Below are 27764 nucleotides of genomic sequence, written 5' to 3'. Positions count from 1 at the left end.
TGCATAGATGTTAGCGGTTTCCCCCATAAGATCGCTATCCCTTCGGGAGCAGGGGCTTCCTTTTATATTTCTTTTGTGTTTCCAGTACGTGTCTGTTGTTAGACTTTCTAGATGAGGACCGTGATATCCGAGAGGTGATGTCACGACACAGAGGTGAATTAGATTTGAGTGAGGGAGGCCTGTGCGAGGTCACCTGCCTCCCTTCTCTTCCAGCTATCTGGGTCTAAGGCAAAATATAGATCAAGAGGACTGGAGGTGGTCCAGCATGAGTTTAATCAACGTTTACTGACTGACTGACTGACTGACCGGTTTGGGGATCAGGTTCTCAGTGCATGCGCGCAGGACTGAAGGCCGCTCCTATAAAGCTTAGGCAGCCAGCCAGAGGATTACTTAAGAACGTCGCGGGCCGAAAGTAGCAAGCGGAAGGGGCGGGGCGAGGGCCCGCCCGCCGGAGGCTGAGCGTCCGGGCGTCTTGCGTTAGCACGTTCGCGTAAAACCCCTTCCGGATTGTGGGGCGTGCGGACCGCGGACTTGTAGGTGCACGTGGACCCGGTTCTTGGCTTGGTAAGGTTGGGTTCAGGCCCTCTAGGAGCCTAGGGGACCAAGGACATTAGCCCCTTGGGATCCCAGAGCTCAGAATTGGGTTGGGAAAGGAGATCTCTGGTGACCCAAGCTTCCCTCGGGCTGACAGAGAGAGCCTTGATCGAGGAGGGAGACCGCTGACAGGGTCTTCCCCCACTTCCCTGCCGCTTCGGCCACCCCACTCCGGTCTTGACGCGTGGACCTTTTTCTTTGCTCCAGCGTCATGGGGCGCAAGTTGGACCCCACCAAGAAGGAGAGGCGCGGCCCTGGCCGAAAAGCCCGTAAACAGAAGGGTGCTGAGACCGAGCTCGCCAGATTCCTGCCGCCAGGTGAGAACCCTTCTTCTGGCACTCTGCTTGGTTCTGCTGCTCCCTGAGGGAGCCCTTCCTTAAGGAGTTATCCTTTATTCCCTCTTCCCACTTGTAGAGTATACGTCACACCACCTTTCCTGAAACCTTTCCTGGTCCTCCCAATTGCTAGGATACTTCTTCTCAAAAGTGTTTTGTGTTCCCTTTGCATGGAAATTTTTTCCTCTGCAGCACCAGACAAAGACTAAAGTGCCAGTAGGTGAGAAGTCTGGAAAGAAGGCTTGATTTTGTTTTCTTTTTCCTGTTATTGATTTGGTCCGGAGTCTGATGTGTGAAGGCCTGGACCTTTTCTTCCTCAGAGCTGTGGGACGCTTGAGATGTAGTTAGCCAGAGCTTTTGAGTTTCCGTAGTCCTGTTCTCACAGGCCCCTTAACCCCTGTTGTGCTCTCTTTTCTACAGTGCTTTTCCCCCATGTAACTGCTTCTTATTGCTGTCTTTTAATAGTTGGTGATGAGAGTGGGAAGAGACTCTCCAGCCGTGCCAGGAAGAGGTGAGTTTGGCATAGCCAGGGTAAGTTGGGAAGGAGGATTGTCACAATCCTTTGGATAAAGTAAGTTTATTTTAGAGCTTCTGGGTATAAGTGTTTGGGGATGCTGATGTAAAGCTCTATCAGTTTAGAACTGTGAGGAAAGCATATCAAATAAGAGACATATTTTCATTCTTTCATTCTTTGCACTTTTTCAGGGCAGCCAAGAGGAGATCAGAGTCTGCAGGGGTACCTGAAACCAAGAAACTATCTCCTGGTCCAAAGCCTCTAACAAAAGGTTGGTGTGAAAGTGGGAACAGGGATTTTAGTTTGAGAAGAGGTCATTAAGCACAATGATAGGTGTGAGCTAATACAATAATTCAGGAGAAACAGTTAGAAACCGCTTCAGATGGTGGAATATTTTGAAGATAGAAAAGGTTTCTAAGTTTGGTGGAGGGAGTGGGGTGGTTGGATCATTCAGATGTATGCCTTTGGAATCTTTAGCTGGCTAGGATGCTGTTGAACACCTATGTTTCCTACAGGTGCTGTCCAGCCCTCTGGGAAGAAGGGACTGAAGGCTTCTGGACTCAAACCTGGAAGTCAAGCATTGTTTGTACCTGCCAAGGGCAAAAAACGCCCCGCCCCATCTCATAGTGATGAAGAGGAGGATTCTGAGGACAATGATTCAGGGAATGAAGGAGGTAGCTGGGCTTCTATGGATAGTGAAGATGACATGGTAGATGATTATGGTGTGGCCTCAGAAGAAGAAAGTGATGAAGATGATGAGGTAAGCATTCAGGATGGGATTTTGTTTACTCGAAATTTTTTTAAACTTAATTTTGGTAGAAAAAACCACTGGACTTGCTTAGGGAGAGACTTAGGTTTGACTCCCACTTAAAGCTGTGCAGTCATAAGCGAGAGTATTGTCTCCTCAACTACAAAATGAGGATAACACATAGGATCTATCTCATAATATGTACTATGATAATAAGAGAGAACATAATTTAGTGGATAGATTAGTGATCCTTACAGTTAGGAAGACATGGGTTCATAAGTCCTACTTTTGACATATACTATTTGTGTTACCATGAACAAGTTTTCCAAGATCTCTGTACTTGGTGGAAAGAATTTTAATACTTAAACCAATCTGTCCTCCCCCCAGAATGCTTGTTTTACAGCTATATTGTTGTTTTTTCTTATAAAAGTGAATGTTGAAATCATATTTACTTTGGGTTTTTTTTTTTATTTTTTTGAATATATATTTTTTATTATAGCTTTTTATTTGCAAGGTATGTGCATGGGTAATTTTTCAGCATTAACATTTGCAAAACCTTTTGTTCTAACTTTTCCTCTCCTTTTCCCCATCCCTTCCCTCAGATGGCAGGTTGACCAATACATGTTAAATATGTTAAGAGTGTAAGTTAAATATAATATATGTATACATGTCCATACAGTTATTTTGCTTTTACAGCTATATTGTTAAGGAAAACCTCTTTGTTTCAATTCAATTTAATTCAATTCAATAATTAGGATGTCAAATTTTATTTTATGAGAAATAGCATAGTAGTAGAAAGAATGTCACACTTGTATTTAGGAGACTTGGGACATGTTTCATTATCATTGTCATGCCCATTGATTGTGAATAGACCTCAGGACTATGGACCAAAGGATCCATATGCCTTTTCTGATTGACTTCAGCTTGATTGAGTCCAGTTATCATCTCTTAAGAAAATGACACAGATATATATGTATACATATACATATATATACATATATATCCAAGTGTAAATAGACATCCTAAAGGTATTCGAAAAACAACTCACCTTTGCTTAGAAACCCACTACACTTTCAGACTTCTCTAGTATTGTTGAAGATTCCACACTTCTTTAATCACCTAGATTTGACACCTTTGTGCCTTTTTTTTTTTTTTTTGTCCTCACTCATTCACTAACATATTTAATCAGTTGCCAAATCCTGTTACTTCTATTTCCATTGTATATTTGAAGTTTTTTCCCCATTCACTCGGTCATCATTTTAGTTCAGGCTTTCATCACTTCTTACCAAGATTATTTGCAATAACTTCCTTTTTTGGTTTTCTTACTTCAGACGTCTTTCTGGTCTTTTACACACCTACCAAAGTGATTTTTCATAAATGCAAGTTTGGTATCATACACCCTTCTCTGATAAATTCTTATATAAACACTCCCACTCCCACCATTCACAGCTTTGCATTAAAGCTATACCTGAACTATTCACTGTCTCCATGATCCATCTATAAATCTTAGGGCTAATATTAATTGTATTGTCATGAACATATCACCAAACTTTGTGCTCAGTACAGGAAGTTTTCAATGAGAAATGAAATGTATACCTACTTCTCCAATATTTGGAATGCCTGAACTCCAGAATTAATTTTTATGTAAATAGACTCACATGCATGCTCTCTCCCAAGTCAGAATGTAAGCTCTTTGATTTTTCCTTCTTTTTTTTTTTTTTTAACAATGCTTTTAACACAGCAAACATTTATACTCTGCCTCAGAGAGTTGTGTTGAGAAATGTGCTTTGCAGACTTTAAAGTGATATTAGTATATTCATATCTTTAATAACAATCAACAAATATAAATGGACAAAGAATACATTAGCTTTTAATTTAACCGAAGAATGATAAACATCTCTGTGCTTTGTGATGCTTTTTCTTACTTGTGTGGAAAGGTTTGGTTATTTTTCCCCCCATAATTTGTAGTTAGCTATAGCATACAATGTGTTCTAATTTTGCTTTCTGCATCCCTTTGTATAGCCTTATGTTTCTCTGTTACAATAGAATAGTATTACATTTGGTTGCTATGCTATAGTTAATTTAACTTTTATCCTCTCTCATATGGAAGTTGTTTTTAGCCTCTTTTAAAAGTAAAGCAATTTATGAATATCTTTATGCAAGTATATCTCCTTTCAGCAAAAATATGTTAGGTTTTGTGTTATTTTTTTGGCAGTCTCCCAAAATATTATATATTTACATACAATTAGAATAATACATACTCGATTCTCTACAACTCTCTGAACACTGAATTTCTTATTACTAATTTGCCAATTGGGTGCTTCAATTTGTATTGTTCTAATCATTACAAGTTTTGAAAGTTTTTTCAAGACATTATTAACAATTTATGTTTACTGTTTTCCTTGGGAAATTGTTTCACATTCTTCTATGGTTCTTTGAGAAATCACAGATTTAGATTTTTGGTTGTCAGCCATTTGTAAGGCCTATTTTCTTTGAAGACTTCCCCTCATATTTTCAATTGAGTGCATTCTTTTTGTTGTTTTGTCTTTTTATATCATCCATTTTCTCTCCAAAAATTTATTTTGTTTCTTTGATAGCTAATATTATAATTCTTTTTCTCACATCTTAGTTCAGAAAATTGAAAAATTGATATTATTAATGTGGTTGGAATTTACTATAATAGTCTAATATGTGGGACAAAATTAATTTCTTCTCACTAAATTGCTCTTTAATTTGTTGAGTTTACCAAACACTGATCTCTTACAAGCATTTGATTCTGTTTCTTGATTTCTCTGATGTCTCATTGATATATTTTTTTAATTTTTATTAATTATTTTTAATTTTTTAAATTATATATATTGTTATACATTTTTTATTATATATAATTATATATATAACATAAATATATATAAAATATATGTGTGTGTGTGTGTGTGTATATATATAATTAATAATTATAGTTATAGTTTTGCTAGATTTCAGAGTTTTTCAGGGTGAGTTCCTTTTCATTGACTTTTTTTCCTTACTCCTTTTAAGGATTTTTCTTTGTTTTCCTGAGGGCAAAGGTCCTAAGTACAACCAGTTCTCTCTTTGGATTGGTTGGTCCCACTGCCCTCTGTCTCTTTCTTCTGATATGTGCAGGTGTATAATAACAGTACCAACAATATTCATATTTCATTTTAAAGTTTGCAAAGTACTTTACACAGATCTCATTTGAACCTCACAACAACCCTTGAAAAAAGTTGAAGCAAAGTGATATGTTGAAGAATTTAAAGTTGGCATTGTTTAAGTGCTTGTTTTCTCTCTCTGCCCACAGCTTTTACCCATTGAGAAGGCTGCGCAGAAGCAGAGAGCCCAGGAAGCAGAAACTCTGTATGTCTTGGAGGTCCTAGTTGTGGGTGTGTGCAGAGGCTAGGATGGAAATGGTTATTAAGGAGCTGGAACTCTTGCTCTCTAAAGGCCCCTTTCTGACTTGTGGCAATTTACAGGAGTCAGTGGAGTTCAGAAGACACTGATGATGATGAGGAGGAGGAGGAGGAGGAAGTGGAACATTCTTCCCAGCCAAAATTCAAAAATGATGATGAAGAAAATGAAGATCTTCAGATCAACTTGGACAAGGATGAAAAATTTGTATTGCCCTCTGGCAAGGAGATAGAGGAAGAGAATATCCTTTTAGGATAGATACTGGGAAGGGGGTTGTCTGTGGTGCAATTTGATGGGGCAGGGGAGACAGTAGATTTGGTGAAGGGGGTTTGGAATAGATAGGGATAAGTCAGATTACATTGGATGGTGTTCCTTAGCATGATCACGTGCCCAGGCTCCAGATCTGCAGTCTGTACACCAGCGAATCCAGGACATTGTTGGGGTGCTGCGGGATTTTGGGTCTCAGCGAGAGGAAGGTCGGTCTCGGACTGAATATCTGAGCCGACTTCGGAAAGACTTGGCAACATACTACTCCTATGGAGATTTCCTGATTGGCAAGATAATGGACATTTTTCCTCTTTCTGAGGTATTAGTGATACTAATCATCCTGCTGTGGTTCTTTTCTTACCTATATTTTTTATTATGCTATATCAAGCTATTTTGCCTCTTATTGCTGCTCATATTCTCTTATGCCTAGTCCCTTGCCATCCTAATCTCCTTTCTTTCTTTGAAGCTAGTGGAGTTCCTTGAAGCTAATGAGGTTCCTCGACCCATCACTCTCAGGACCAACACCCTGAAAACTCGCCGACGGGATTTGGCTCAGGTGAAGGGTGGAAATAATTAGGAAATGTCTCAAGGAGGATCCGTTTCAAATAAACCCAGGGATAAATTGCCTATTATACATGGGCACAATTGTTGATTTGGGGGGTAAGGTAGAATGCTTATTTTTAAGCTTGGCCCTTAAAGATTCATAGGGAGACATAATAGCTGTCTTCAGATATTTTCAAGCTATTGTATGGAGATGGAATTAAATTTACTTTTCTTGGCTCTGAAGTCAAAACCTGAAGCAATGGATAGAAGTTGTAAAGAGTTCAGATTAGGTTTGATGTCAGGAAATACTTCCTAACAATTAGAGCTGTTTGTTAGTAGAGTAGGTTATCTTGAGAAGAAGTGGATTCCTCAAACAGAGACTGGTTTATTACTTGTTAGTTTTCTTCCAGTATTATATACAAATTTTATTATATAGTCCATGGAAATCCCCATAAGTCTCAGATCTGGAGAGAAGAGAGCTGTTCTGCATAGTAGCCAACATAGGGTCTTGCTGCCTTTGCCAGTTTTTATACCACTTAATGTAAAATGCTATATTTTAATGTAATGTAAAAATGTATAGGTTACAGAACCTATACAAAACCAGACGGTAGACTCCCTAGCGTGGGCTATAGTTTGGCAATCTTAGTGTAGAGAGATCTGTAGGGTATCAAATTTTAAATAAGGTAGCACAGTTGGAGTAAAAGTGCCATTCTAAATATTTCAGTTAGAAGGGGTCCCTTCTATTAGTGTGGTTCAGTGATACAGGAGGGGTGATTCAGAGCTTTATTGGACAGCATGGATACTTGCAACAGGTTATTGGTGCTTTTGGTATGGTCTAAGTATCTTATGGGATGTAAATATCTTTTTGGGAATGGATCTTTAAGAAGGAAAGGAATATAAGGACTAAGGTCACCTTAGCTAATTCAGTTCAGCAAAAATAAATACACAAATCCAAGTATTTTCTATACGCGAAGCCCAATGCTTGGCTACAAAGATAGAAACAAAGCTGCCTCTGAGAGAGAATTGTTTCCATGGAAATAATGAGGAGGGATGCAGGTTGAGACCAGAGAGACACAGTGAAGGTGATGATAGGTGAAGAGAGTTTTCTGTTGTGAAGATGTAGGGTGGTACTAGTGCCCCATTTTTAGGACCAGGTTTCCACATCCCAGGCTACCTTCCTGAACTTTCCTCGGTCCTGGACCTTGCAGTGCCTGCAACCTTGACATGCTCTTTCCTCTTCCAGGCCTTGATCAACCGTGGGGTGAATCTGGATCCCTTGGGTAAATGGTCAAAGACCGGACTGGTGGTGTATGACTCTTCTGTGCCCATTGGTGAGTGGCTTCTGTTTCGTTGTTTCCTAGAAAAGCAGGGCTTCTCTTGTCTCCTACTGCCCCATCAGAGATTTTTGTGTACATCTCTTACCCTCTCACAAGGTTGTCAGCGCCTGCGTTTTCATATGTGCAGTTCCAGTCTTATTTATATTATGTGCTTTAATGTTTGTAGAATCCCACTAATCCCACCCTTCTCTGCTTTTTTATCTTCTCAGGAGCCACTCCTGAGTACCTGGCAGGGCACTACATCCTTCAGGGTGCTTCCAGCATGCTGCCTGTCATTGCCTTGGCACCACAGGAACATGAGCGTATTTTGGATATGTGTTGTGCTCCTGGGGGCAAAACTAGCTATATAGGTAGGGAAATGCAGAGTAGAGATGTTTCATTTAGTTCAGGAAGTACATTTTCATTCAGTACTCTGGGAGAAGGGGGTTAAGGTGAGCCCATGGGTACCAGAACCAGTTTGTAGGCCGGAAAGTACTTCAGTAAAAGTGAAAATCAAATCCACAGATTGAATATTTTATCTTGAGGTGGGAAGTGGGACACAGTCATCTAGGATATTGGATTGAGATAACTAGTTGATTATATGTGTGAAGTACTGGGAATTAATTTGGCTTTTTATTGAGTAGAGATAATAAGGTGGGCAGGTAATTGATATGGGGACACAAGCACAAACTGAAATATGATGGCCTAATACAGCCCAACTGATGAAGAACACAGGAGTGATCCTTGCCAATGATGCTAATGCTGAGCGTCTCAAGAGTGTTGTAGGCAATCTGCACCGTTTGGGGGTCACCAACACCATCATAAGCCATGATGATGGACGTCATTTCCCTAAGGTTAGACCTAGAACCACCGTTGTTTCTCTTTTATATCTCCTAATTTGTTCACATTTCCAGGTATTAACTCCATGTTTTAACTTTGATTGTAATCTATAAGGGCTTGGGGTGAGGAGCCATTCTGAATAGGGAGGAGTTCTTTTGACTACTTCATCTTCTTCCTGACCAGGTGGTAGGAGGCTTTGATCGGGTTCTGCTTGATGCCCCATGTAGTGGCACTGGTATCATTTCTAAGGACCCATCTGTGAAGACTAACAAGGTGAGGATGAGGAGGGAAAAGGGACAGAATAGATATTTTGGAGGAAAAAGATACTGGTATGGAAGGGGATGAATCTGGCATAAAAAAACGTCATCTTTGGCATGTTAAACTACTAAGGGAAGGCATTCTGTTTAAACAACAAACTTTTCTTCCTCCCATTTTCTGGAAAGGATGATAAAGACATCAAGAGATGTGCTCATATCCAAAAGGAATTGCTTCTGAGTGCTATTGATTCTGTTAATGCTGCTTCCAAGACTGGAGGCTACATTGTCTACTGTACTTGCTCCATTACGGTAAAGGCATCTGTTACATTGGAGTGTGGGCAGAAATGGCTGGGGGGAGAATCTTAGTTGTTGATAACCCTTCAGCTCCCTCTTATTCTTTCCCCTTTACTTCTGATGTCATCTACCCCTCTCAGGTAGAAGAAAATGAATGTGTGGTAGAGTATGCCCTGAAGAAGAGAAATGTGCGGCTGGTACCCACAGGGCTAGACTTTGGCCAAGAGGGCTTTACCCACTTTAGAGAGCGGAGATTCCATCCCACACTTCGCTCTACCAGGCGTTTCTACCCCCATACCCATAACATGGATGGCTTCTTCATTGCCAAGTTCAAGAAATTTTCCAATGCTATACCTCAATCTAAGACAAGTAAGAAATCTCTTCTCATTTATTCAAATTCTCTCTAGCCACAAAATTGTTATCCATTTCCCTTTGTCTCTTGCTTGCTTGGAAAGCTCCATAAATGTCTTCCACTCCCTACTCTACTTGAATGAAAATACTTCCTTAGTGCGCTTTATTCTTAATAAATTCCTATAATAATGGTGCTTTCCTCATAATAAATTAAGAAATAAAGGGTAGGCATCAATCACCATTTTAATCAAGAAATTAAGACTTGAGTATTGTCCACATTCATATAGCTAGAAAAGATTCAAAACTTTATCTTCTAAGAATCAGACTCTCCCAGATTAGTGCCTTTCAAAGTAGAATCTAAACAATACAGAATTTTACTTTCTTCCCTCTTTCATTCCCCAAACCAGGTGACTGTATTTGTCTTGTTTATCTGGCTAATTATATCAAAGAAATGGGAATTGTATTTTTCTTTCTTTTCTAGATTTCCTGGCCTTGTTTTTACCTTTTTTTTTTTTTTTAAACTGGATGGCACTTATCCCTGAAAGCTGCCAGCAGGAGAACATCTAAGTTCTGAGGAGATAAAGGCTGGGCTTGAGATTTACATTGGTTTAGGGAAATCTGGGATAAAGAAACTCCTTCCATCTCTGCCTCTTGTGGTCCAAGAGAATTGTCTAGAGCACTGATAAGTTAAATGACTTGCAGGAGTTGTATTTGAACCTGGATCTTCTTGGCTCTGAAGTGAACTTTTTACTCCTGTAACTCTGAAGTTATTTTCTTGTTCATTTTGAGATCAGAATCCCAGAAGTTAAGATGGTGACTCCAGAAGCCAAGTCATTGGTTTGAATGCCAAGAAATGATCCAAGAAACTTCTGGAGTTTATTTTTTAAAAAGTCATTTTAGTACAAAAGGAAAGCATCAAGTTACTGAGTTCTTTTTACAGTGGTTTAAGAGATAATAGATAAAATGTCATGCTTCAGTTATATGCAATGTTGGCTCCTTTATTGCACTTTGCTTCAGAGGCCTACATTGGTTTTTCCTACTTTATTCTCAGTCATTCAAACTCATACAATCCTTTCACTCTAATCCCAGGTGATGCAGTAGCCAATCCTACAGACTCCACAGATGCCAGGCTGACCAACGGACTTTCTTCAACTAAAGCCCAGGGGGTCCCCCAGCCTAAAGTCAGCCCTAAGCTTGATAAGACCACCAAGAAAGCTGGAAAGGCGAAGGTGCAGCAGCTAGGAGCTGCAGGGATAAAGGGCCAGCAGCAGCCGACTAAGAAGACTCTTTTCCAGAATGGGAAGTCTGTTCATAAGGGCCCCAGGACTCCTACAGCAAGGACTCCCAGCTCCAGCCAGCCTCCCCCCAGGAAGAAGCAGAAGTCTCAGACCTGACATGGCTGACACTGAGGGGTCTTAAGACTCCTAGACTGGCGGGACTTTGGGGCCCATTCTGCCTGGGTGCTGGGCCTGGTCTTGGGGACATAAGTACTAATATGGACATAGCCTTGTATACACATAAATATGCCCATCCCCCTCTGGCTGTGTGAGACTCGTTATTGGTTTGGGAGACTGAGGGGATAAACTCTGCTGCCTGTTCCCGGTGGGGTGGGGTGAGGACGGGCCAGTGCCGGGGGTTGTTTGGAACCTTCAGCTCCTTTGGTGGTCGTGGTTGGCTTATAAGGCCAAGCAAGCTCCCTTGGAGACTGGCTGCCGGCCTGGCTAAGGTCCCTTCTAGTGGCCGGGGCCTAGGCTTTCTTAGGCTGCTTCCGAAAACGGAGCGGTGCGGAGCTGCTGTGGTCCAACGCGGAGTAGCTAGGGGCCCCCCATGCCGGCCTACAAACAAACGCCCACTCCCCACCAGCCCCTGGAGTCGGGCTTTTCGCCCTCCGTTGGACGGCCGGGATGCTCGCTCGTGCCTCCCCTAGACGCTTCCCATTGGCTCCCTCCGTGGTCCCGCCCATGTCCTCTCTTCTCATAGGCTCCTCGTCCGGGCTGGCTCCCCGCCCTGCGCCGGTCTCCATCTCGAGGCGGAGAAGCGGTTGCGGCCATGAACCCGTTATTCGGCCCCAATCTCTTCCTCCTGCAGCAGGAACAGCAGGGCCTGGCCGGGCCACTCGGGGGACCCTCGCTGGGAGGGGGCGACTACCTGGGCGGGGGTGGGGACTTGCCTGCGGGTCCGGTGGCGGCGGCGGCCCCCACGGGCATCCCCCAGTGGGAGCCGCTCTCGCTGGCCGGCCCAGGACCGGCGCCCTCGCCACCGCCCGCCGCCATGGCCCTCCGCAACGACCTGGGTTCCAATATCAATGTGCTGAAGACGCTCAACCTGCGGTTCCGCTGCTTCCTGGCCAAAGTGCACGAGCTGGAGCGGCGCAACCGGCTGCTGGAGAAGCAGCTGCAGCAGGCGCTGGAAGATGGGCAGCAGGGCCGGCGGGGCCCCGCGCGTCGCGACCAGGCTGTTCAAACGGGCTTCATCAGCCCCATCCGGCCCCCGGGGCTGCCCCTCGGGGCCTGGCCTGCTTCTCGAGGCCTCGGCTCCCCAGCGCGCTCCCCCGCGGGCCCGCTGGTGCCCACCGCGTCGAGCCTGTCATCGCCCGCCAGCGCGCTCGCCCCGGGGGCTGCCTCGCCTCACTCCACGGTCACGTCCACCCCCTACTCCTCGTCGGCCCGCTTCATGCCGGGCACCATCTGGTCCTTCTCGCACGCCCGCAGGCTCGGGCCGGGACTGGAGCCCACCTTGGTGCAGGGCCCTGGCCTGTCGTGGGTTCACCCCGACGGCGTGGGTGTACAGATCGACACCATCACCCCCGAGATCCGGGCCCTCTATAATGTGTTGGCCAAGGTGAAGCGGGAGCGAGACGAGTACAAGAGGAGGTGAGGCTGGGGAACGGGGAGCCCCACCATCAGATGGCCCCTGAGAGGGAGGGATTCCAGGCGGAGGAGTTTAGAGAAAACAAGGTGACAAATTCTGGGGTGGGGGAAAAGCAAGGGAGCTGTGAACCTGGGAGACTATAGAGAGAGAAGTCCCCCTCCCCCCCAGAAAAATATTTTTCCATAATCCAGAAGATTCTGTAATCAGCCTCAATTTCAGGGAGGCTGTACAGGAAAGAAAACCATGTAAAGAGGGAAGTTATGTATGAGAGCCTCGGTTTTTAGCCTCGTGTCTTTACTTCCTCTCCCCTCCGTGTTGCAGTGTTTGGAGGGTTATGCTAATTGGAACTTTAACCTAGGGAATGGCTTGGGAGATGAGTCTGGAAGTGTTTGTGTAGAGTTATCTTTTTCCCCCTTACAAGTCACTGGTCCTAGGGCCCAGCCCTGACTATTCTCATAAGCAACTTGGGGAGGAGTACTTTGTGTTCAGGGGACAAAAGTAAATGGCATGAGAGATCTCTTTTGTCTCAGAGACTACACATTTAATGGTTTGGGAAGGGGAGGGGAGAGGGGGTGTATTGGGGTGATCTTAAACCCCATTATTTCCCAAAGTGGGGTCTGAACATACATACTGGGACACCTGCCAACTGGGGGCCATGTTCTAGCAAGGCCAGAGGAAGTTTGGCAAGGATCAACTAAATGGGGTAAGTAATAGGTATTAAAGGGAATATTCTCTCCTGAAAGAAGAGGGAACTGATCATGGTTACTGGCTTTGAGTGGAGAGACAAACATAGACGGGGACAAGGAAGCTGGAGAAGGGGCCAAGTTAGAAAAAGTTGGTAAGACTCCATGTGGACACACCCTATGAGACAGAGAAGTGAGGTCAGGGATGGGAGTGTCATGAGAGGGTTGTACAAGTTGGGAAGATGCCTCCTGGAGCCCCATAGCCTAATTCTCTCAAAAGAACAAAACAAACTTTGCTGGGGCTCTAGGACCCCAGCAAAAGAGAAGGAAAATGTGCTTTGATGGATTCCTTAGAGCAATGTATACAAGTGATGATAGTTTCAGCCTTATGTACCACTGGGAAAGGAAGAGATGTCTGTTGGGGAAAACTTTGTTATTTCAGATTTCCACAATGTTTTAATCTCTGATCATCCCTCTAGGCAGATTTAGAACTGTCACTATGGTGGTAGTGATATTATTAACTTATCTCAAGGTTTACCAATTGCTCTATAAATGAGAGTATTTTTGTATTTCAGGGATTGGTGATGATTGATGAAGTGATAGGTATGGATATAGATGAATGTGTTCATGAATTTTGTTTTGGGATGTGTATGATGTGAAAAGGAATTTTTCATTTGGCTTGAAAGGGAACAGCTTTTTCACTGAAACCTTTTCTGCCTCTCCCTGCCCCCTTATAGAGCTAGTTCTGACCTTCTGGCTTTCTGTAGGGGATTCCAGTATACAGCAACGCCTTTGTTGAATAAATATCCTTAAAGATTCAGCCACTTTGAGATTCTAGTAAAATATTGTTTAAGACTAGTTTGTCTTTGTGCTTGTAGAGGTCCATATATTGCAGTAAGTTATAGAAAGGAGCTAGGTTTTTGGATTGACCCATTTATAACCACAGGAATAATTGGCATTTTCTGGAAATTATGGGTTTTTGTTGTGGTGGTACAATTTTTAAAAATTGTTTTATTTTTATATTTTTGTTCTAGAGTAGTTTGCCTCTGGTCCAGCTGTCTAAGGCAGCAAAGAGCTATTCTTAGGGGATAGCTTTGCTCATAACACTGCAGTATCCTGATGTGCCAAGGTCTTTGTAGCCAGCATTGTTTAGTATTTGACATACATTCTTTCATCCTAAACCCTCTGTCCTTTTCTTGTCCTCTTTATGTGAGCCCTTAGGATGTTGCTCTCATCCAGCCATTCAGGCCCCAGTCTGGGGGACAGAGGATACATATATGTTGAATTGATAGTTGAGGCCCCTGAGTTCTGTTTTCAACTTTACACTTATGTGACCTGAGAAGGGGCTCTTCCTCTCTCTCTGAGACTTAGTTTTTGTTTTTTGAGTGTGGTGTTTTTGTTTTTGTTTTTTTTTTCATTATAAAATGAAGAAAATGATCTCTACTCTCTTTTCAGCTCAGGAATCAGTAAAGCTCTCTCTTAACAGAGTTTTACATATATCTCCTTAGAAGACAGGTGTTTAGAAGGAAATAGCAACTAACCCCAGAACCTAATTCTAAAGCTCTCCATGGGAATCCATGTTGTAAGTGAGACCAGGGTACAATGAAATTCTTTTGTAACCAGGATAGTACAGGCACTGAAATCTGCCTTTTGAGGAACAGCTGAATGAACTTCCTTTGCACAGAAAAGTCACTTAACCCCTTCTGAGTGTCATCTTCCTTATCTATTGCTATCCCAAGATAGCAATAATCTCAATAGTATCTACTTCATAGGATTATGAAGCACTTTGCAAACTTCAAGTTACTCCACAAACTTGTTATTCTCTAAGTGTAAGCTGCTTTTTGGATTATTAGCCCCAGACATCTCCAAAAGATGCTTCTATGACCAATTGCTTAGAAGGGAGTAAAGTTAGAAGATAGCAGTAATAATAGCTTACAATACGCTTGAAAGATATTCTCTCCTTAGATATATCAGTTCTGTGAACAAGTTGCTATGATTATACCTATTTTACAGATAAAGGAATAGAGGTGCATGTGGAAAAGAGAGGGAAAAATTTGAAACACAAGGTTTTGCAAGGGTGAATGTTGAAAATTATCCATGTATATGTTCTGAAAATAAAAATCTTTAATTAAAAAAAAAAGAAAGAAAGAAATAGAGGCCCAGAGACATTGGATGGATTATCCAGTTTTAGAACTAATCAAAAGTTTGCTCAGGGACTAATCTAATGCTCATTATGGTGTTGTACTTCTCTAAAAGTAAAGAGATTTGACATATTCTGTGTGGCTGCTGCAAAACTAAAACCAATGGATAGAAATTAAAGGAACTCAAATATGGGCACACATAAGGTAGAACTTACTAATAATGTGTTCCTTATTCCAGATAGTGTTCATCTCCATCTGAATTATTGTAGAGAGGCTTCCTGCAGGGGATGGAACTTTGGATTAAATGGTCAAAGCCTTTTCAGCCCCAAGAATCTGATTCTGCTTCAGTAACTCTGATCATGGGATACACCCTAAGTGTACCCCTTAATGAATTCTTTAAGAAAATAGTACTTATTCAGACTTCTGGGTATTTATGCTCAGAGTGCTTTGTCAATTTAAGGACTTCCTCTAACCCTGTGGTTAAGATTCCTCCATTTAGTTTCTTCTTAAATTTGACAGGATTCATACCAAAACAATGCTTTCTGTTCTTTCATATGCATCTTGCTCAAAATCTACTATTAATCTTTGCCTTCTCCCATTCCAAAGCAAATCTACTTCTATCCCTGATAAAAGAAACTCAGCAATGGCACTTTACCAGCCATGACAACACAAGTATCCTGAGTGGCGTAATATGTGGAACCTAGTTGAGCAAAAATTGGGGACATAGAAGGCACCTGGAGAGGAGTTGAAAAAGGAGGGGGTAGTGAGCTGGTGAACCAGAAGTGATGACAGCAGGGCTGGCTGCTGGACTAGCTTGGGTGAGTGTGTTGGGGTGGCCATTGGGGGCAGTCGAGCTGAGGTAGAGAAGTTATTATTAGGAATACTGCAATGCAGATGGGGAATGAAGTCTCCAGCAGAGTAAGGAGAGCATGGGCCACATGAGGGAGGATAGTGAAGAGAACAGGGACTGATTAAAATGAGAAAAGAGAAGAAACAGAGAGATTTGATTCTTGAGTTGCAGAATTTGTTCTTGCCTTGTCTCTTTGTAATCACCAACTTAGAAGCCTGTCTTTATATCTTATTCTTTCTGTTTTGGAAGGGAGTCCTTTCCTTCAGAATGCACTGTGAATATAGATGGAGGGCAGGGAATTTGGATAAGGGATCATGTTTAGGAGAAATCTATCATTTCAGTCTAGATGGCTGTAATATTTGAGATAACTTAATGAAATCATACTTGAAGCAGTAATTACCCATTCTGTGATATGGGTAATTCTCTAATAGTCAACAGTGATCTGTTAAGTACTTACATATCATATACTTCAGGTATTTGAAAAACTTGCTTTACAAGATATGATTTACCCTGGCCATACAGCTAGTATAAGAGCAGTTTGAAACCCATCTTGTTATGGGAGAGGCAGTATGGGATGGTGGAAAGACTAAGGAACTTTGGAATCAGGACAACTGATTCACATTCCTCTCCTGACATCAGCTGTGTGATCATAGACAAGTTTGCCTCTCAGAGCTTCAGTTTTCTTATCTGTTAGAAAAGGATAATGATAACTATATCATTAACTTACTTCACTAGACTTGAAGGGGAGGATTAGATGAGGTAATATATATAAAGCATTTTGCAAACCTACAGATGTTAGCTGCAGTTCTTACTATCAGCCTCAAGCATCTCTTTAAAAAAATGTTCCTACTATTAGCCTCCTCTCTCCATCAGTAGCATTGGCTCAAATGGCTGATTTCTAATTTTGATTTCTTTTCTTGGGAATGATAGATATGTTCTTATTTCCCTTTGGCCTGCACTTAGCCTGGATGCCCCAAATTCCTTTTGTACATTGCTCTAGAGCCAGCCCTGTTAACACCCCCTGGGGCTCATGAAAGGTAGATAAGGGTGGGAAGAACCTGGAGCTTAGGAGTTTGACTTCCGAGCATCATCTGAATTTGCTGTTTACAAACTCTGTTGATGCGGTATGTGTCCTGCAGATGCTTTACAGGGTTAAATGGCCCCCCAGGAGGCAGGGGAGCAGGCTAGAGGAGCTCTGTTCTGGTGCAGGCAGGAGGCGGGAGCCCGGATCTGTGGAACTGAAGGTGGGAGACTGGACCGGGTGGACTTGGTGTCTGGTGTGGGCAGGAGGTGGGAGACAGGTCAGGAAGGCAGCTTCTTGGAGCTGGGGCACGAGTAAGCCGGGGCTAGTGAGCAGTAGGTGGCCAGAATGTAACAGGAAGGCAGTTGGTGAGTGTCAGTTGCCAGGAGCTGCTGGAGCATCCCACTAAGGGCCACACCCAGGCTGTGGCTGCAGCTGTCCAGCATAGCTGAGTTTGGGGCAGCATTAAGTACCTACTGTGTGCCCAGTCCTGAGAATAGGAGACAAAAATGACAGAGTTCCTTAGGAGGAACTCAGGTCCAATTGGACTTTCAACCTCCAGCCCACCTTCTTCAGGGAGTCCAACCTTAGAAGCTTGGTGTTGGCTCCTTTTGTTGGCTCAGATAGTACTGTCTGGGGAATGGAAAAGAGGGGCATATTGGAAGTGGGAGGATTTTGTACCGATGTCCTCTCCATTCTTTCAGGTGGGAAGAGGAATATACAGTTCGGGTCCAGCTGCAAGAGCGTGTGAATGAGCTTCAGGAGGTGAGGGTGCCTCTGGGTGCAGTGTCTGCCTCTGGCTGTGCCTCTAACCTTCCTTTGGCTGTGCCATTAATGCCAGGGCATTTTTCCTGACCACAGGAAGCCCAAGAAGCTGATGCCTGCCAGGAAGAGCTCGCCATGAAGGTGGAGCAACTCAAAGCTGAGTTAGTGGTCTTCAAGGGACTCATGAGTAACGTAAGTACAGCTGCTACGGCGTCTGCCTGCTTGGGGAATGAGGCTTTTCCTTTATTACTGTTGCCTTCTTCTGTCCTTCTCTTTACCCCACTCCTTGGTAAATATAATGTGGGAAATTCTTAGCAAGGTCCTTTCACCCCCTTGTGTGTCCCAGCGTGTGTGACTTATCTGTCATAAAACAGAAGCTCTTTGCAGAGGGCCCTGCTTATCATGGCCGTCGTTGTGTGTGTTGTCCTGAGGAGAGGGGAGAGGGTGGCACTCCTTCCTCTGTTCTTTCTCTGGCATAGAACCTGACTGAACTGGATACCAAGATTCAGGAGAAAGCCATGAAAGTGGACATGGACATCTGCCGCCGAATAGACATTACTGCCAAACTCTGTGATGTGGCCCAGCAGCGCAACTGTGAGGACATGATCAAGATGTTCCAGGTAAGAGTCCCCGATTGTCCCTCTAAACTCCTTCAGGGACAAGGAGGCCCTGGGCCCCAGGCTTCTCCCAAGCTCCACGTCTCCCCCATATCCTGAGTTGGTCAGAGGAGGGTTGGGACAGATGGAGACACTGTCGGCATTGCTAGCCTGGAGCTTAAGGCCCTTCCCTCTTTCCTGAGGGCCATAGTTAGGGAACTAGAGACATCAGCTATTTCAAAATCTGGCGGGGTGGGGCAAGGAGCAACCTCTGAAAGGAGGTTTGTGAAGCTCTCACTAACACCATCTCTCCCCTTCCCTCTCTCTCTCTCTCTTTACCCTCTGTCTGCTTCTCTTTCTTTCCTTTCATATGCCTCCTTTCTTGCTTCCCCCACAGAAGAAGCTGGTTAGTTTTTATCTCCTGCAAGCTCATTAATGCTTCTAGCCTTGTTTCTAAACTAGCCAGGAGGTTTGGCTATCAGTTTTGACCCACTTGGCTTTTCAGTGCAATTTTTTTCTCTTTCTCTACTCCTTCTCCTCCCTTTCCCCTTGTCTCCTCTCCCTTTACTTTCTCGTTTCCTTTCTTTGTGTCTTTTTTTTTTTGTCCCTTCTCTCCCTGGTTCTGGATTTGGGTGTAATCAGAGGTCTCCTGTGTAGAAAATTCATCTTCATCATTGTAGTTATTAGTTCTGTCATTGTGTTCAGGATTTTTTTAAATCACTTTTTAGCTACTTCACATCTTTACATGGTCATAATCAACCCACATCCCTTGTCTCTCTTTTTCCTGCCTCTTCTTTCCCTGCCTTATCTTAATCCTTGATTCCATCCTTTCCTATGTATCTGTCTTTTTGTAACTTTCCATATTTCTGTGCCTGTCTTTATAACTCTGTGTCTTTGTCTCTGCCCCAACCTTTCCTGCTGGTTTGTCTTTCCTTCCTCCCCCCATCCTTTCCTGCCCCTGCCCTTTCTCCTCACGCACCCGGCCTCGTCTCTGTAGTCTCTGCACTTGTCTCCCATTAAGGTCCCATCCATGGGGGGGCGGAAGCGGGATCGAAAACCTGTCATCGAGGAGGACACTTCCCTGTCTGAGAGTGATGGGCCCCACCAACCTGATGGGGAGGAGGATGAGAGCACAGCCCTCAGCATCAATGAGGAGATGCAGCGTATGCTCAACCAGCTGTGAGTCTCATAGGCCCCAGCCCTCAGCCACCCTCTGCAGCAAGGTCTCCACTCTTCCTGGAGAGGCTGGAGCTGCCCCAACAGTGTTCTCCTGGAAGAGCTCACCCACCCATCCATCTTTACTGACACTCGGGTTCCCTGTCTCCAGGCGGGAGTATGATTTTGAGGATGACTGTGACAGCCTGACTTGGGAGGAGACAGAGGAGACGCTGCTACTCTGGGAGGATTTCTCGGGCTACGCTGCGGCAGCTGCAGAGGCTCAGGGAGAGGTAACAGCTCCTCCCAGCCGCAGCCCTCTGCCCCTTCCAGCCTCCCCTGCCCCGCTGACCTGCCCTTCCTTCTCTCCTCTGCTCATTCTCTGCTCATTCTCTCTGTCCTGTGTGACATCCTTTTTGTACATACTTTATTTTCCCTTCTGCTGCTTTTTGTTCTTTCTGCTGGCTTTTTTTTTTTTAAGCATGTTTTTCTTTTTCACCTTTGCCTTGTCCATCTTGGATGGTCACCCTCCCATTGGCCTCTCCCTCTCTGTTGCTGCTACTGCTCCTTTGCTTCCCTATGTTTCCCAGCAGCAGGAGGACAGTCTGGAGAAAGTGATTAAGGACACGGAATCTCTGTTCAAAACCCGGGAGAAGGAATACCAGGAGACCATCGACCAGATAGAGGTGAGGATGTGCCCCGTGGATGGGTGAGCTGAGAGACCCTCCTGGCCATTCTAAAGAGTTAGTTACCTGAGAATTATTAGTAGCCAGATCCAGATATCATTCATCTCATCCCAGAGTGATGGTAGCCTTCAGTGGTATGGGTAATCCTTTCCCTCTTTAAGAGAAATATACCCTTATCATAACTTCCCATGGACTTGAAATTCATTATCTCTTTACCAGTCAATTCATATGAGTTTCTTCTGTGCACTTAGTCAATGAATGAATAAAAAAAAAAAAAAAAAAAAAAAAACATTTATTAAGCACTTTCTCTGGGCCAAGGACTTTGTTGGACATATAAATAAAAGGTAAAGACAGTCCCTGCCCAAAAGCTCTAATAGGAGAGACACATTTATATGGGAGTGATGATGAGAGGGGGATATTTTGGTGTGGTGGATGAGTAGAGCTGCCATAGGGAGTATATGCTCTTTTCTGGGACCCTAAGGCAGGAGGAACATATAGGTTAGGCAGATGTTAAGTCCAGGGAATGAGGTGATTCATTCTAGTCCTATATGTAATGTGGTAGCTGTGAGAACATGGTGTCAGTGTTGGACTGTTGGGCCTCTATTGGAAGCCATTCTAGTTTCATAGAATCTGCCAGAGTTTGTACTATTGAGTGCTTTGATTGAGGGAGGAGATGTGTCTTGCAGTGTCATAAGAAATAACCTTATTCTTTCCACTTATTTCCTTTCCTCCCAACAGTCATATAGTACTACAATTCTGAGCTTGGTTCAGTGCCCTGACTTCTTGTTCTGTGATGAGAATTGAGCCCCAAAAGGCTCCCTGAGTTATGCAGAGATGAAAATAGTTTCCCCTGCTTCTTCATTTTAATACCTTAAGTGCTTTTGTAGGAGTGGAGCCTCTTTCATCTCTTCCCAGACTTTTGGAGAATCTGCTTGTAATAATTATGGAAGCTGGGGCTCTCCTGTGCATAGGTCAGACCTATATGGGCTGTGACAATTCCAAGAATATAGGAGATTGGACAAAATCCTTTCTCTGTTGCTCTAATGTGGATAAAAGAACTTAAGAATGTGATTGGTGCCCTACAATTCATATTTATTCCTGCACTTTGATAATAAAATCAAAAGGAGTATTCCCCTTCTCTTTTCACATAAATGCTTTTTTTCTGCTGTAAAACTATAAGCTGTATCTCTGATAGAGACTTCTCTATAGAAGTTTGCTTTAGCCATGGCCAAGCAGAGAATGTAAAGTATAGGCATAGCCAAATCAGTGACAATGGCTAGAGTTCAGGAACTGTCTACATTTGCTCTTCTATATCTACTGAAATGTTTCTTGCTTCTCTACTTCTTGTCTCCAATAGCTCGTTGGCCATCTTGGTTCAGGACAATGATTAATCACGTGGAGACTCAGCTAATTACTTTGTAGTGAACTACTCTTTTCCTTCAGAAAGGAAGGAAATAAAAGGAAATCATAACTTCAGACACTACTTTTCAAGTACTTCAAAATGGGCGGCCCCCTTTTTTATTGGATGCTTCTTGAGAAGGTTGTCAATAAATAGCAATGGTGTGGATGAGGCCACAGGGATTGGGAGGAGATAGGAGACTATGGATGAGGACCATGAGACAGGAGGAGATGGGAAGTTGCATTGCAATTAGTTGAAGGGACTGAGTATATTTAGTTTAGTGAAGGGAAGACATTGGAAACATGACTGTACTCTTCAATATTTGGATCAGAAAGATTGGATATCCTATAGACATCTCAAAAACCACCTGGCCACAACAAGATCTCATTCTCTCTTCCCATATATCTGCCTTTTCCCCCCCTTTCTTTCTTTCTTTTTTTTTTTTTAAATAATAGTTTTTTATTTTCAAGATACACGCAAAGATAGTTTTCAACATTCATCCTTGCACAGTCTTGTGGTCCAAATTTTTCTCCCTCCTCTTCCTTCGCGAACCCTCATAGACAGCAAGTAATCCAATATATGTTAAACATATGTAATTCTTCTGTACATATTTCCATATTTATCATGTTGTACATAATGTATAAGAAAAATCAGATCTAAAAGGAAAAAAAAAGCAAACAACAAAAAAGTGAAAATACTCTGTTGTGATCATATTCCATCCCTGCAGTCCTTTCTCTGGATGCAGATGGCTCTGTCCATCACAAGTCTATTGGAATTGGCCTGAAACACCTCATTGTTGAAAAGAGCCACATGCATCAGAGTTGATCATCACATAATCTTGTTGTTGCTTGTACGATGATCTCCCGCTTCTGCCCATTTCACTCAGGATCAGTTCATGTAAGTCTCTCCAGGCTTCTCTGAAATCCTTCTGCTGATAGTTACTTACAGAACAATAATATTCCTTAACATTTGTATACCCTAATGTATTCAGCCACTGGTGATATCCACTCAATTTCTAGTTTTTTGCCACTACAAAAACATATTTGTATGTGTGGGTCCTTTTCCCTTTTTTGTGATCTCTTTGGAATACAGCCCAGTAGCATACCTGCCTTTCTTAAGAATTTTTCTACTTCTGTTAGGGCAACAGTATTTTTTTTTTTTTTTGGTCACTTAGCTTAATAGCTTCGGTGTTATGCTCAACTTTTCTCTCTCTTGCCCATGTGTTTAGTCAGGTACTAAGTCATGTATTTTGTACTAAGCATACCAAGCAATCTATCTTCCCAATGTTTTTTTCTCCTCACACAGGCAACACTGGGGTGTAGACTGTCATCCTTTCTAGCCTGGAGTTGCAGGAGCCTTTTAATTGTTTTAATTGTTTCCTTGCTTCAAGTCTCTCCCTTTTCTGAGTTGCCAAAGAGATTATGTGCTCATGTCACTCCTCTATTTCAACTCTAGCAGTTCTCTACTATTTCTACGTTGAAATGCAAACTCCTATATTTGACATTTAAAGCTTCAACCTAACTTTCCAAACTATTATTCCAAACCATTTGATGCAGTCAAATCATCTGTCTTGCAGTTCCTTTCTTAAAGGTAAGGGTTGTTTTTATGTTTAACTTTGTGATCTCAGTATGTGTATAACGATTCTTGGCCTAAAGGTGCTTAATAAAAGTTAAATTAAGTTTGAAAGTTGTGATATGGAAGGATTAGATTTATTTTCCCTAGCCCCAAAGGTCAGAATTGGGAACTCTTGAGTGGCAAGGAGACAGTTGAGGTTAATTATAAGGAAAAAAACTGTAGTGTGGTGAGGGCTGCCCCAAAGCACAATCAGTTGCATAGACTACTTATTGGAAGGTCTTCATGCAGAGATTGTGGGATTTATGGAAGACGTTATTGAAAGCATCTTTGTAAAGGCAGGGGACCTTTTGAGTGCCTTCTAACTCTTAACATTCTATAGTACAGAAAGGTGAGGCAGTCTAAATACCACTCATCTTTCCCAGTAATTTTTCACTCAAGACACCGTTTTACTTAATAAATGAAGAGGTGAATCTCAGAGATTAAGGTTAGTGGCTGAAGAGTGTTGGCAAATTAGGATCTTGATTTGTTGGCAGATTCATCCTTTAACTTTTAGTAAAATAGAACTTCCTTAATGATGATCTTCTTTCATTTTTTTGTCTTTGAGGTCTTAGCACAGTGTCTTAAACATATTGGGTATGTAATAAATGCTCAACAATCAATTCCCATCACTATTTAAGAATATAGACATTCAAAGGAGAAAAAAATTTAATTCACCATTTATATTAAATGCCTTCTCTGTCATTCTGTGAGGATACTGGAGAGAGGCAGAGTTCATTTTATTTTTTAATAAAATATCTTAATTAAATTTTAATAGCAATTTCAAGTAGACAAAAGAAATTTTCAGTTGATTTTAAATACCACTACAATACCACCCTGCTAAATTAATCAAGATATCAAACACTGTTATTTTAATATATAATAAAAAGCAAAACTTTCCTGTTTTTTTATAATTTTATATTATTGGCATAGCCATCATAATTGTGCATGATTTGTGCATATTAATTTTATATTTACATATTATAAACATAATCTCAATTCTCAAAAGTCTAAATAATTAATCCAGTACTGCGTAATTATATTCAAAAATAACTTGAGTACAACTTCTACATTGAAGTTTCTTATAAATAGTGAGAAAAATTTCTTTTAAAAGTAGCATATGCAAACCATTCACTGAAGATAAATTAACATTTTCTAAGACATGGCTTGCAATTTGCATTGTTAGAAGGAATTTCTGAATTGAGGATCTCAAAAATACATCTGAGTATTTGAGTATTAACACTGTATTCATCTAACATCATTGAGGAATGAAGTGTTTCACTTAAATGAACTTTCCAGATTACATAAGCTTTCTCTTTTTCTCTCAGAATTGATGACTTTCTAAGGTGTTTTTCTTCTGCCTGCTCTCTGGATCCTTTTTTCCTCTGTCCAAGTTTTCTGTTTCCTTCATTCTCAGTTTGGACATGTGGAAACCAATCATGAATAATCTTAACAGTTTGCTCTTGTTGTCAGCCCCCAGTCCCTTCTACTCAGTCAAGAGAATTATATCCTGGCAGCTTTGTCCACTTCTGCACTTTGGCCATAGTTCTTTGTTTCAGGCCGGGGAAGCAGTCCATTATCCCAGATCTGTCTTCCTAACTGACTTTTCAACCCATGTCAAAAAGCTTTTCTTCTGGGAAAGCTAACCTCAGCGTGTGTATGTTTCAAAAGAGAGCAGCAGGAAGAATGTTCCTCCTAAGCCACACTGACAAGGTTTCATCTCTCCATACTTAAATCTTACAGATAATTTAGAGTCATCAATGTAGTTTTGTTTATACCTTTCAACCCAGTTAATTCTGCCCTCATTTTTCCTTCTTCCAACTACCTCCATCTCTCTTTTGACTCTCCTTACTGTTACACTGATAGAGCATAAGCCTACAGCAGATACTTAGCATTTTTCCACAAACCTAGGTTGCCATGAAAACCAAAGAAAAAGAGAATAGTATAGTCAACTTTTTTTAAGACTCACTCTGATTTATTTAAATTTGTAAATTAAATTTAAATTTGTAAGTATATGGCTGCTTAATTCTTCCCATCCCCCACTACCAGCTGCTCCTGAAGGCCCATATTTGTCCATCCTGGCCCTTTCAAATATAAATTCCCTAAGTAGTAGGAACAGGTGCCACAATATTCCTTTGGCACATAAAAACTGACTCTTGCTGCCCTCTTCCCTTTCCAGCTGGAACTGGCTACAGCCAAGAATGACATGAACAGACACTTGCATGAATACATGGAAATGTGCAGTATGAAGCGGGGTCTTGATGTGCAGATGGAAACCTGCCGCCGGCTCATCACCCAATCTGGAGACCGGTAAGGGTCAGCCCTGCTTGCCTGGGGAACCTGGAGAAAGAACAGTCCCAAACAAGCCTAAAGGGTTGTGAATTTAGCCCAATTGACTGTTTCTGTAGAGGTCTGCTGGATATCTTTAGTATAACAGACTCCATACGTCAGACTAGACAGTTGAATAAGATATATAACAAATTGAACAGTGCTAATCTGGTCTCTCTTGTTCTATCTCTGGTCTAGCCACTTGGGCTAACTTGCCAGATGTAGTTTTAAAGGTTGCAGAGGCTAGAAGAATAAGTACAGGGAAAGTGAGGGTGGAGGTGGAGGGGTGGGACAGATCCTTCTACCTGGCTCCGCCTCTTGCTGAGTCTTTATTCCTGGGTACATTTGTAGTGATTTTCTAGGGAGGGGTTTTTATTGTTGTGCTTATTAGTTTATTAATCCCCTCAGTGTCACTGATTATGAGAATAAAGGTATATCTGTTTTGGGAGAGGAAAATGGGCTTGGGTTTGTGGTGGAGGTAAATTAATTCCCTCGCCCATTTTTTTGATATCCTAATCACTCCTGAACCAAAGTGATTTTGGTGAAGAGAAAACACAAATTCTGGCCCTTATCTCTGTCTTACTGGCTGGGACCCTGAGAACAAGCCACTTAACCTATCTCTTAGTGTCTCAGGCAAATCTTTAAAAACAGATGCTGGATCTGAGTAGATTTTGCACATTTCCTAGGGTTAAATGCTTACTAGGCAGTGTCCCCTTCTCCTGCCAGATGCTAAGAAGAAACCAGGCTATTGTCTTTGGTGCTTCTCCCTAATAGAAAGGTAGAGGTAGGGGAAAGGGAAAGGGAGGCAGACCACTTCATGAACTTTTTCTTGTCCCAAAGTATTAACTGTTTTTTTTCAGAAAGTCTCCTGCTTTCTCTGCGGTCCAGCCTAGTGAACCACCACCGAGTGAGACAGATGACTCTGATCGTGATCTCTCATCTGATAGCTCCATGAGATAGGGGGTCCTCCTTGACACCTCCCCCTACCACGGAAATGACATGCACTGGAAATGGGGAAAAGCAGAAGTCACCTGTGTCTTGGATTTGGGATGTAGGAGACAATTCCTTAGCCCTTCCTCTTGGGGCTAGGGAGTGGGATGTTACACAATCAGAATACTTGTACCATTGCACCAAACGGACCCAGTCCTAGGGTGCTGGGGAGCACTGCTCCCTTCCTTCTTCCTCATAGTCCCCCGATTTCTGTGGTGGCTTCTGGTCTCACATCAAACTCTCAACAAAGAGTGGGGCACTCTTGAATCTTCATTAACAGGTGCCCACGGCTGCCTCATATTGAGAAGTATTAAGACTTAAGCTAGTGTGGTTCCTCACCTCCTCCATCATGCTGTGAAACAGTGCTGCTGCTTACTGTTCTGGATCCCATACTGGTGCTAACTGGCCCATGTACTGGTATAAGCTGGACCAAACCAGAAGTCTCAGGGCCAGTGAAATACGCTTAGTGTGGAGGAAAGCAGAGCTGGCAACGGTGCCAGCTCAGTTGCTGACTGCAGTGTGTATGTGTGGGTGTTTTTTTTCTCCCATAGACATATCATGTATTAAAAGAGCCTTGATATCCCAGCTCGGAGGATTGTTTCTTTGGGACCAGGGAGGTTATGCCCACTTTAGGGAGAATGAGATCTGGGTTTTAAAACTTCCATGGCTAGCTTTCTCAATTTTAGAGGGAGGGGACTGAATTCACTAGAAGTACCTAGCATTCCTCAATCTTGGTTCTACCAGTTTAGGAAAATATTGGAAAAATTAAGCCATAATATTTATGCTGTTTTTCTGCTCTCATTGGCCAGTTTGAATTGGTATGGTGGTAATCATTAACTGGCTCCCAAACTATCCTTTATTCCAGGTTTCTCTTCAATACATCAGCAGATAGACTCAGTAAAGAAATTGGCTACCAGGTGACTGACTTCAGTCTCTCCAGGCTACCAAACCTGTCCTTGAATACCACCTTATCATTCTTAAGACTCAGAAAAAACACCTGTAATTTCTAGCCCTATTAAAATATTTTTACTCACTACCACAGTAGAGTTTAAGAGCAACAGCTTAGAATCCTTTACATTCATTCTTGTGCTATTTTTGATCTCAGTATGAAAACCTACTAGTTGCTATCCTTTAGGTTAAAAACCCAGATATTTGAGGCAGTCTTATCTATGTAAAAATTAATTTT

The 27764-nt window shown here is 42.5% G+C and overlaps 2 protein-coding genes across 10 annotated transcripts; both read left to right on the top strand.

The window, feature by feature from the left end:
- The first annotated feature begins 469 nt into the window (after nucleotides 1-469).
- On the top strand, nucleotides 470-11020 carry NOP2 (NOP2 nucleolar protein). Its single transcript, XM_051962162.1, has 16 exons — nucleotides 470-564; nucleotides 802-911; nucleotides 1395-1440; nucleotides 1635-1714; nucleotides 1959-2203; nucleotides 5508-5563; nucleotides 5680-5855; nucleotides 6001-6200; nucleotides 6348-6437; nucleotides 7668-7755; nucleotides 7971-8111; nucleotides 8455-8594; nucleotides 8764-8853; nucleotides 9024-9146; nucleotides 9272-9500; nucleotides 10572-11020. Exons 2-16 carry the CDS (start codon nucleotides 806-808, stop codon nucleotides 10874-10876), a joined length of 2115 nt encoding a protein of 704 aa, XP_051818122.1. The 5' UTR covers nucleotides 470-564; nucleotides 802-805; the 3' UTR covers nucleotides 10877-11020.
- A 106-nt stretch (nucleotides 11021-11126) lies between these two features.
- IFFO1 (intermediate filament family orphan 1) lies at nucleotides 11127-27163 on the top strand. 9 transcript variants are annotated; one of them, XM_051962171.1, is made up of 9 exons: nucleotides 11127-12355; nucleotides 17753-17813; nucleotides 17910-18005; nucleotides 18293-18433; nucleotides 19431-19588; nucleotides 19737-19857; nucleotides 20158-20250; nucleotides 25440-25570; nucleotides 26449-27163. In XM_051962171.1, exons 1-9 carry the CDS (start codon nucleotides 11532-11534, stop codon nucleotides 26546-26548), a joined length of 1725 nt encoding a protein of 574 aa, XP_051818131.1. In that variant the 5' UTR covers nucleotides 11127-11531; the 3' UTR covers nucleotides 26549-27163. The 9 variants fall into 9 exon arrangements, 8 of the variants coding, with proteins under 8 accessions (XP_051818131.1, XP_051818130.1, XP_051818128.1 ...); XM_051962170.1 differs by having other exon boundaries at nucleotides 20155-20250; XM_051962168.1 differs by having other exon boundaries at nucleotides 19407-19588.
- The last annotated feature ends 601 nt before the right edge of the window (nucleotides 27164-27764 follow it).

This window comes from Antechinus flavipes, chromosome 5, assembly GCF_016432865.1.
Source record: "Antechinus flavipes isolate AdamAnt ecotype Samford, QLD, Australia chromosome 5, AdamAnt_v2, whole genome shotgun sequence".
Taxonomy (NCBI): Eukaryota; Metazoa; Chordata; class Mammalia; order Dasyuromorphia; family Dasyuridae; genus Antechinus; species Antechinus flavipes.
This window is presented reverse-complemented; position numbering and strand designations above follow the sequence as displayed.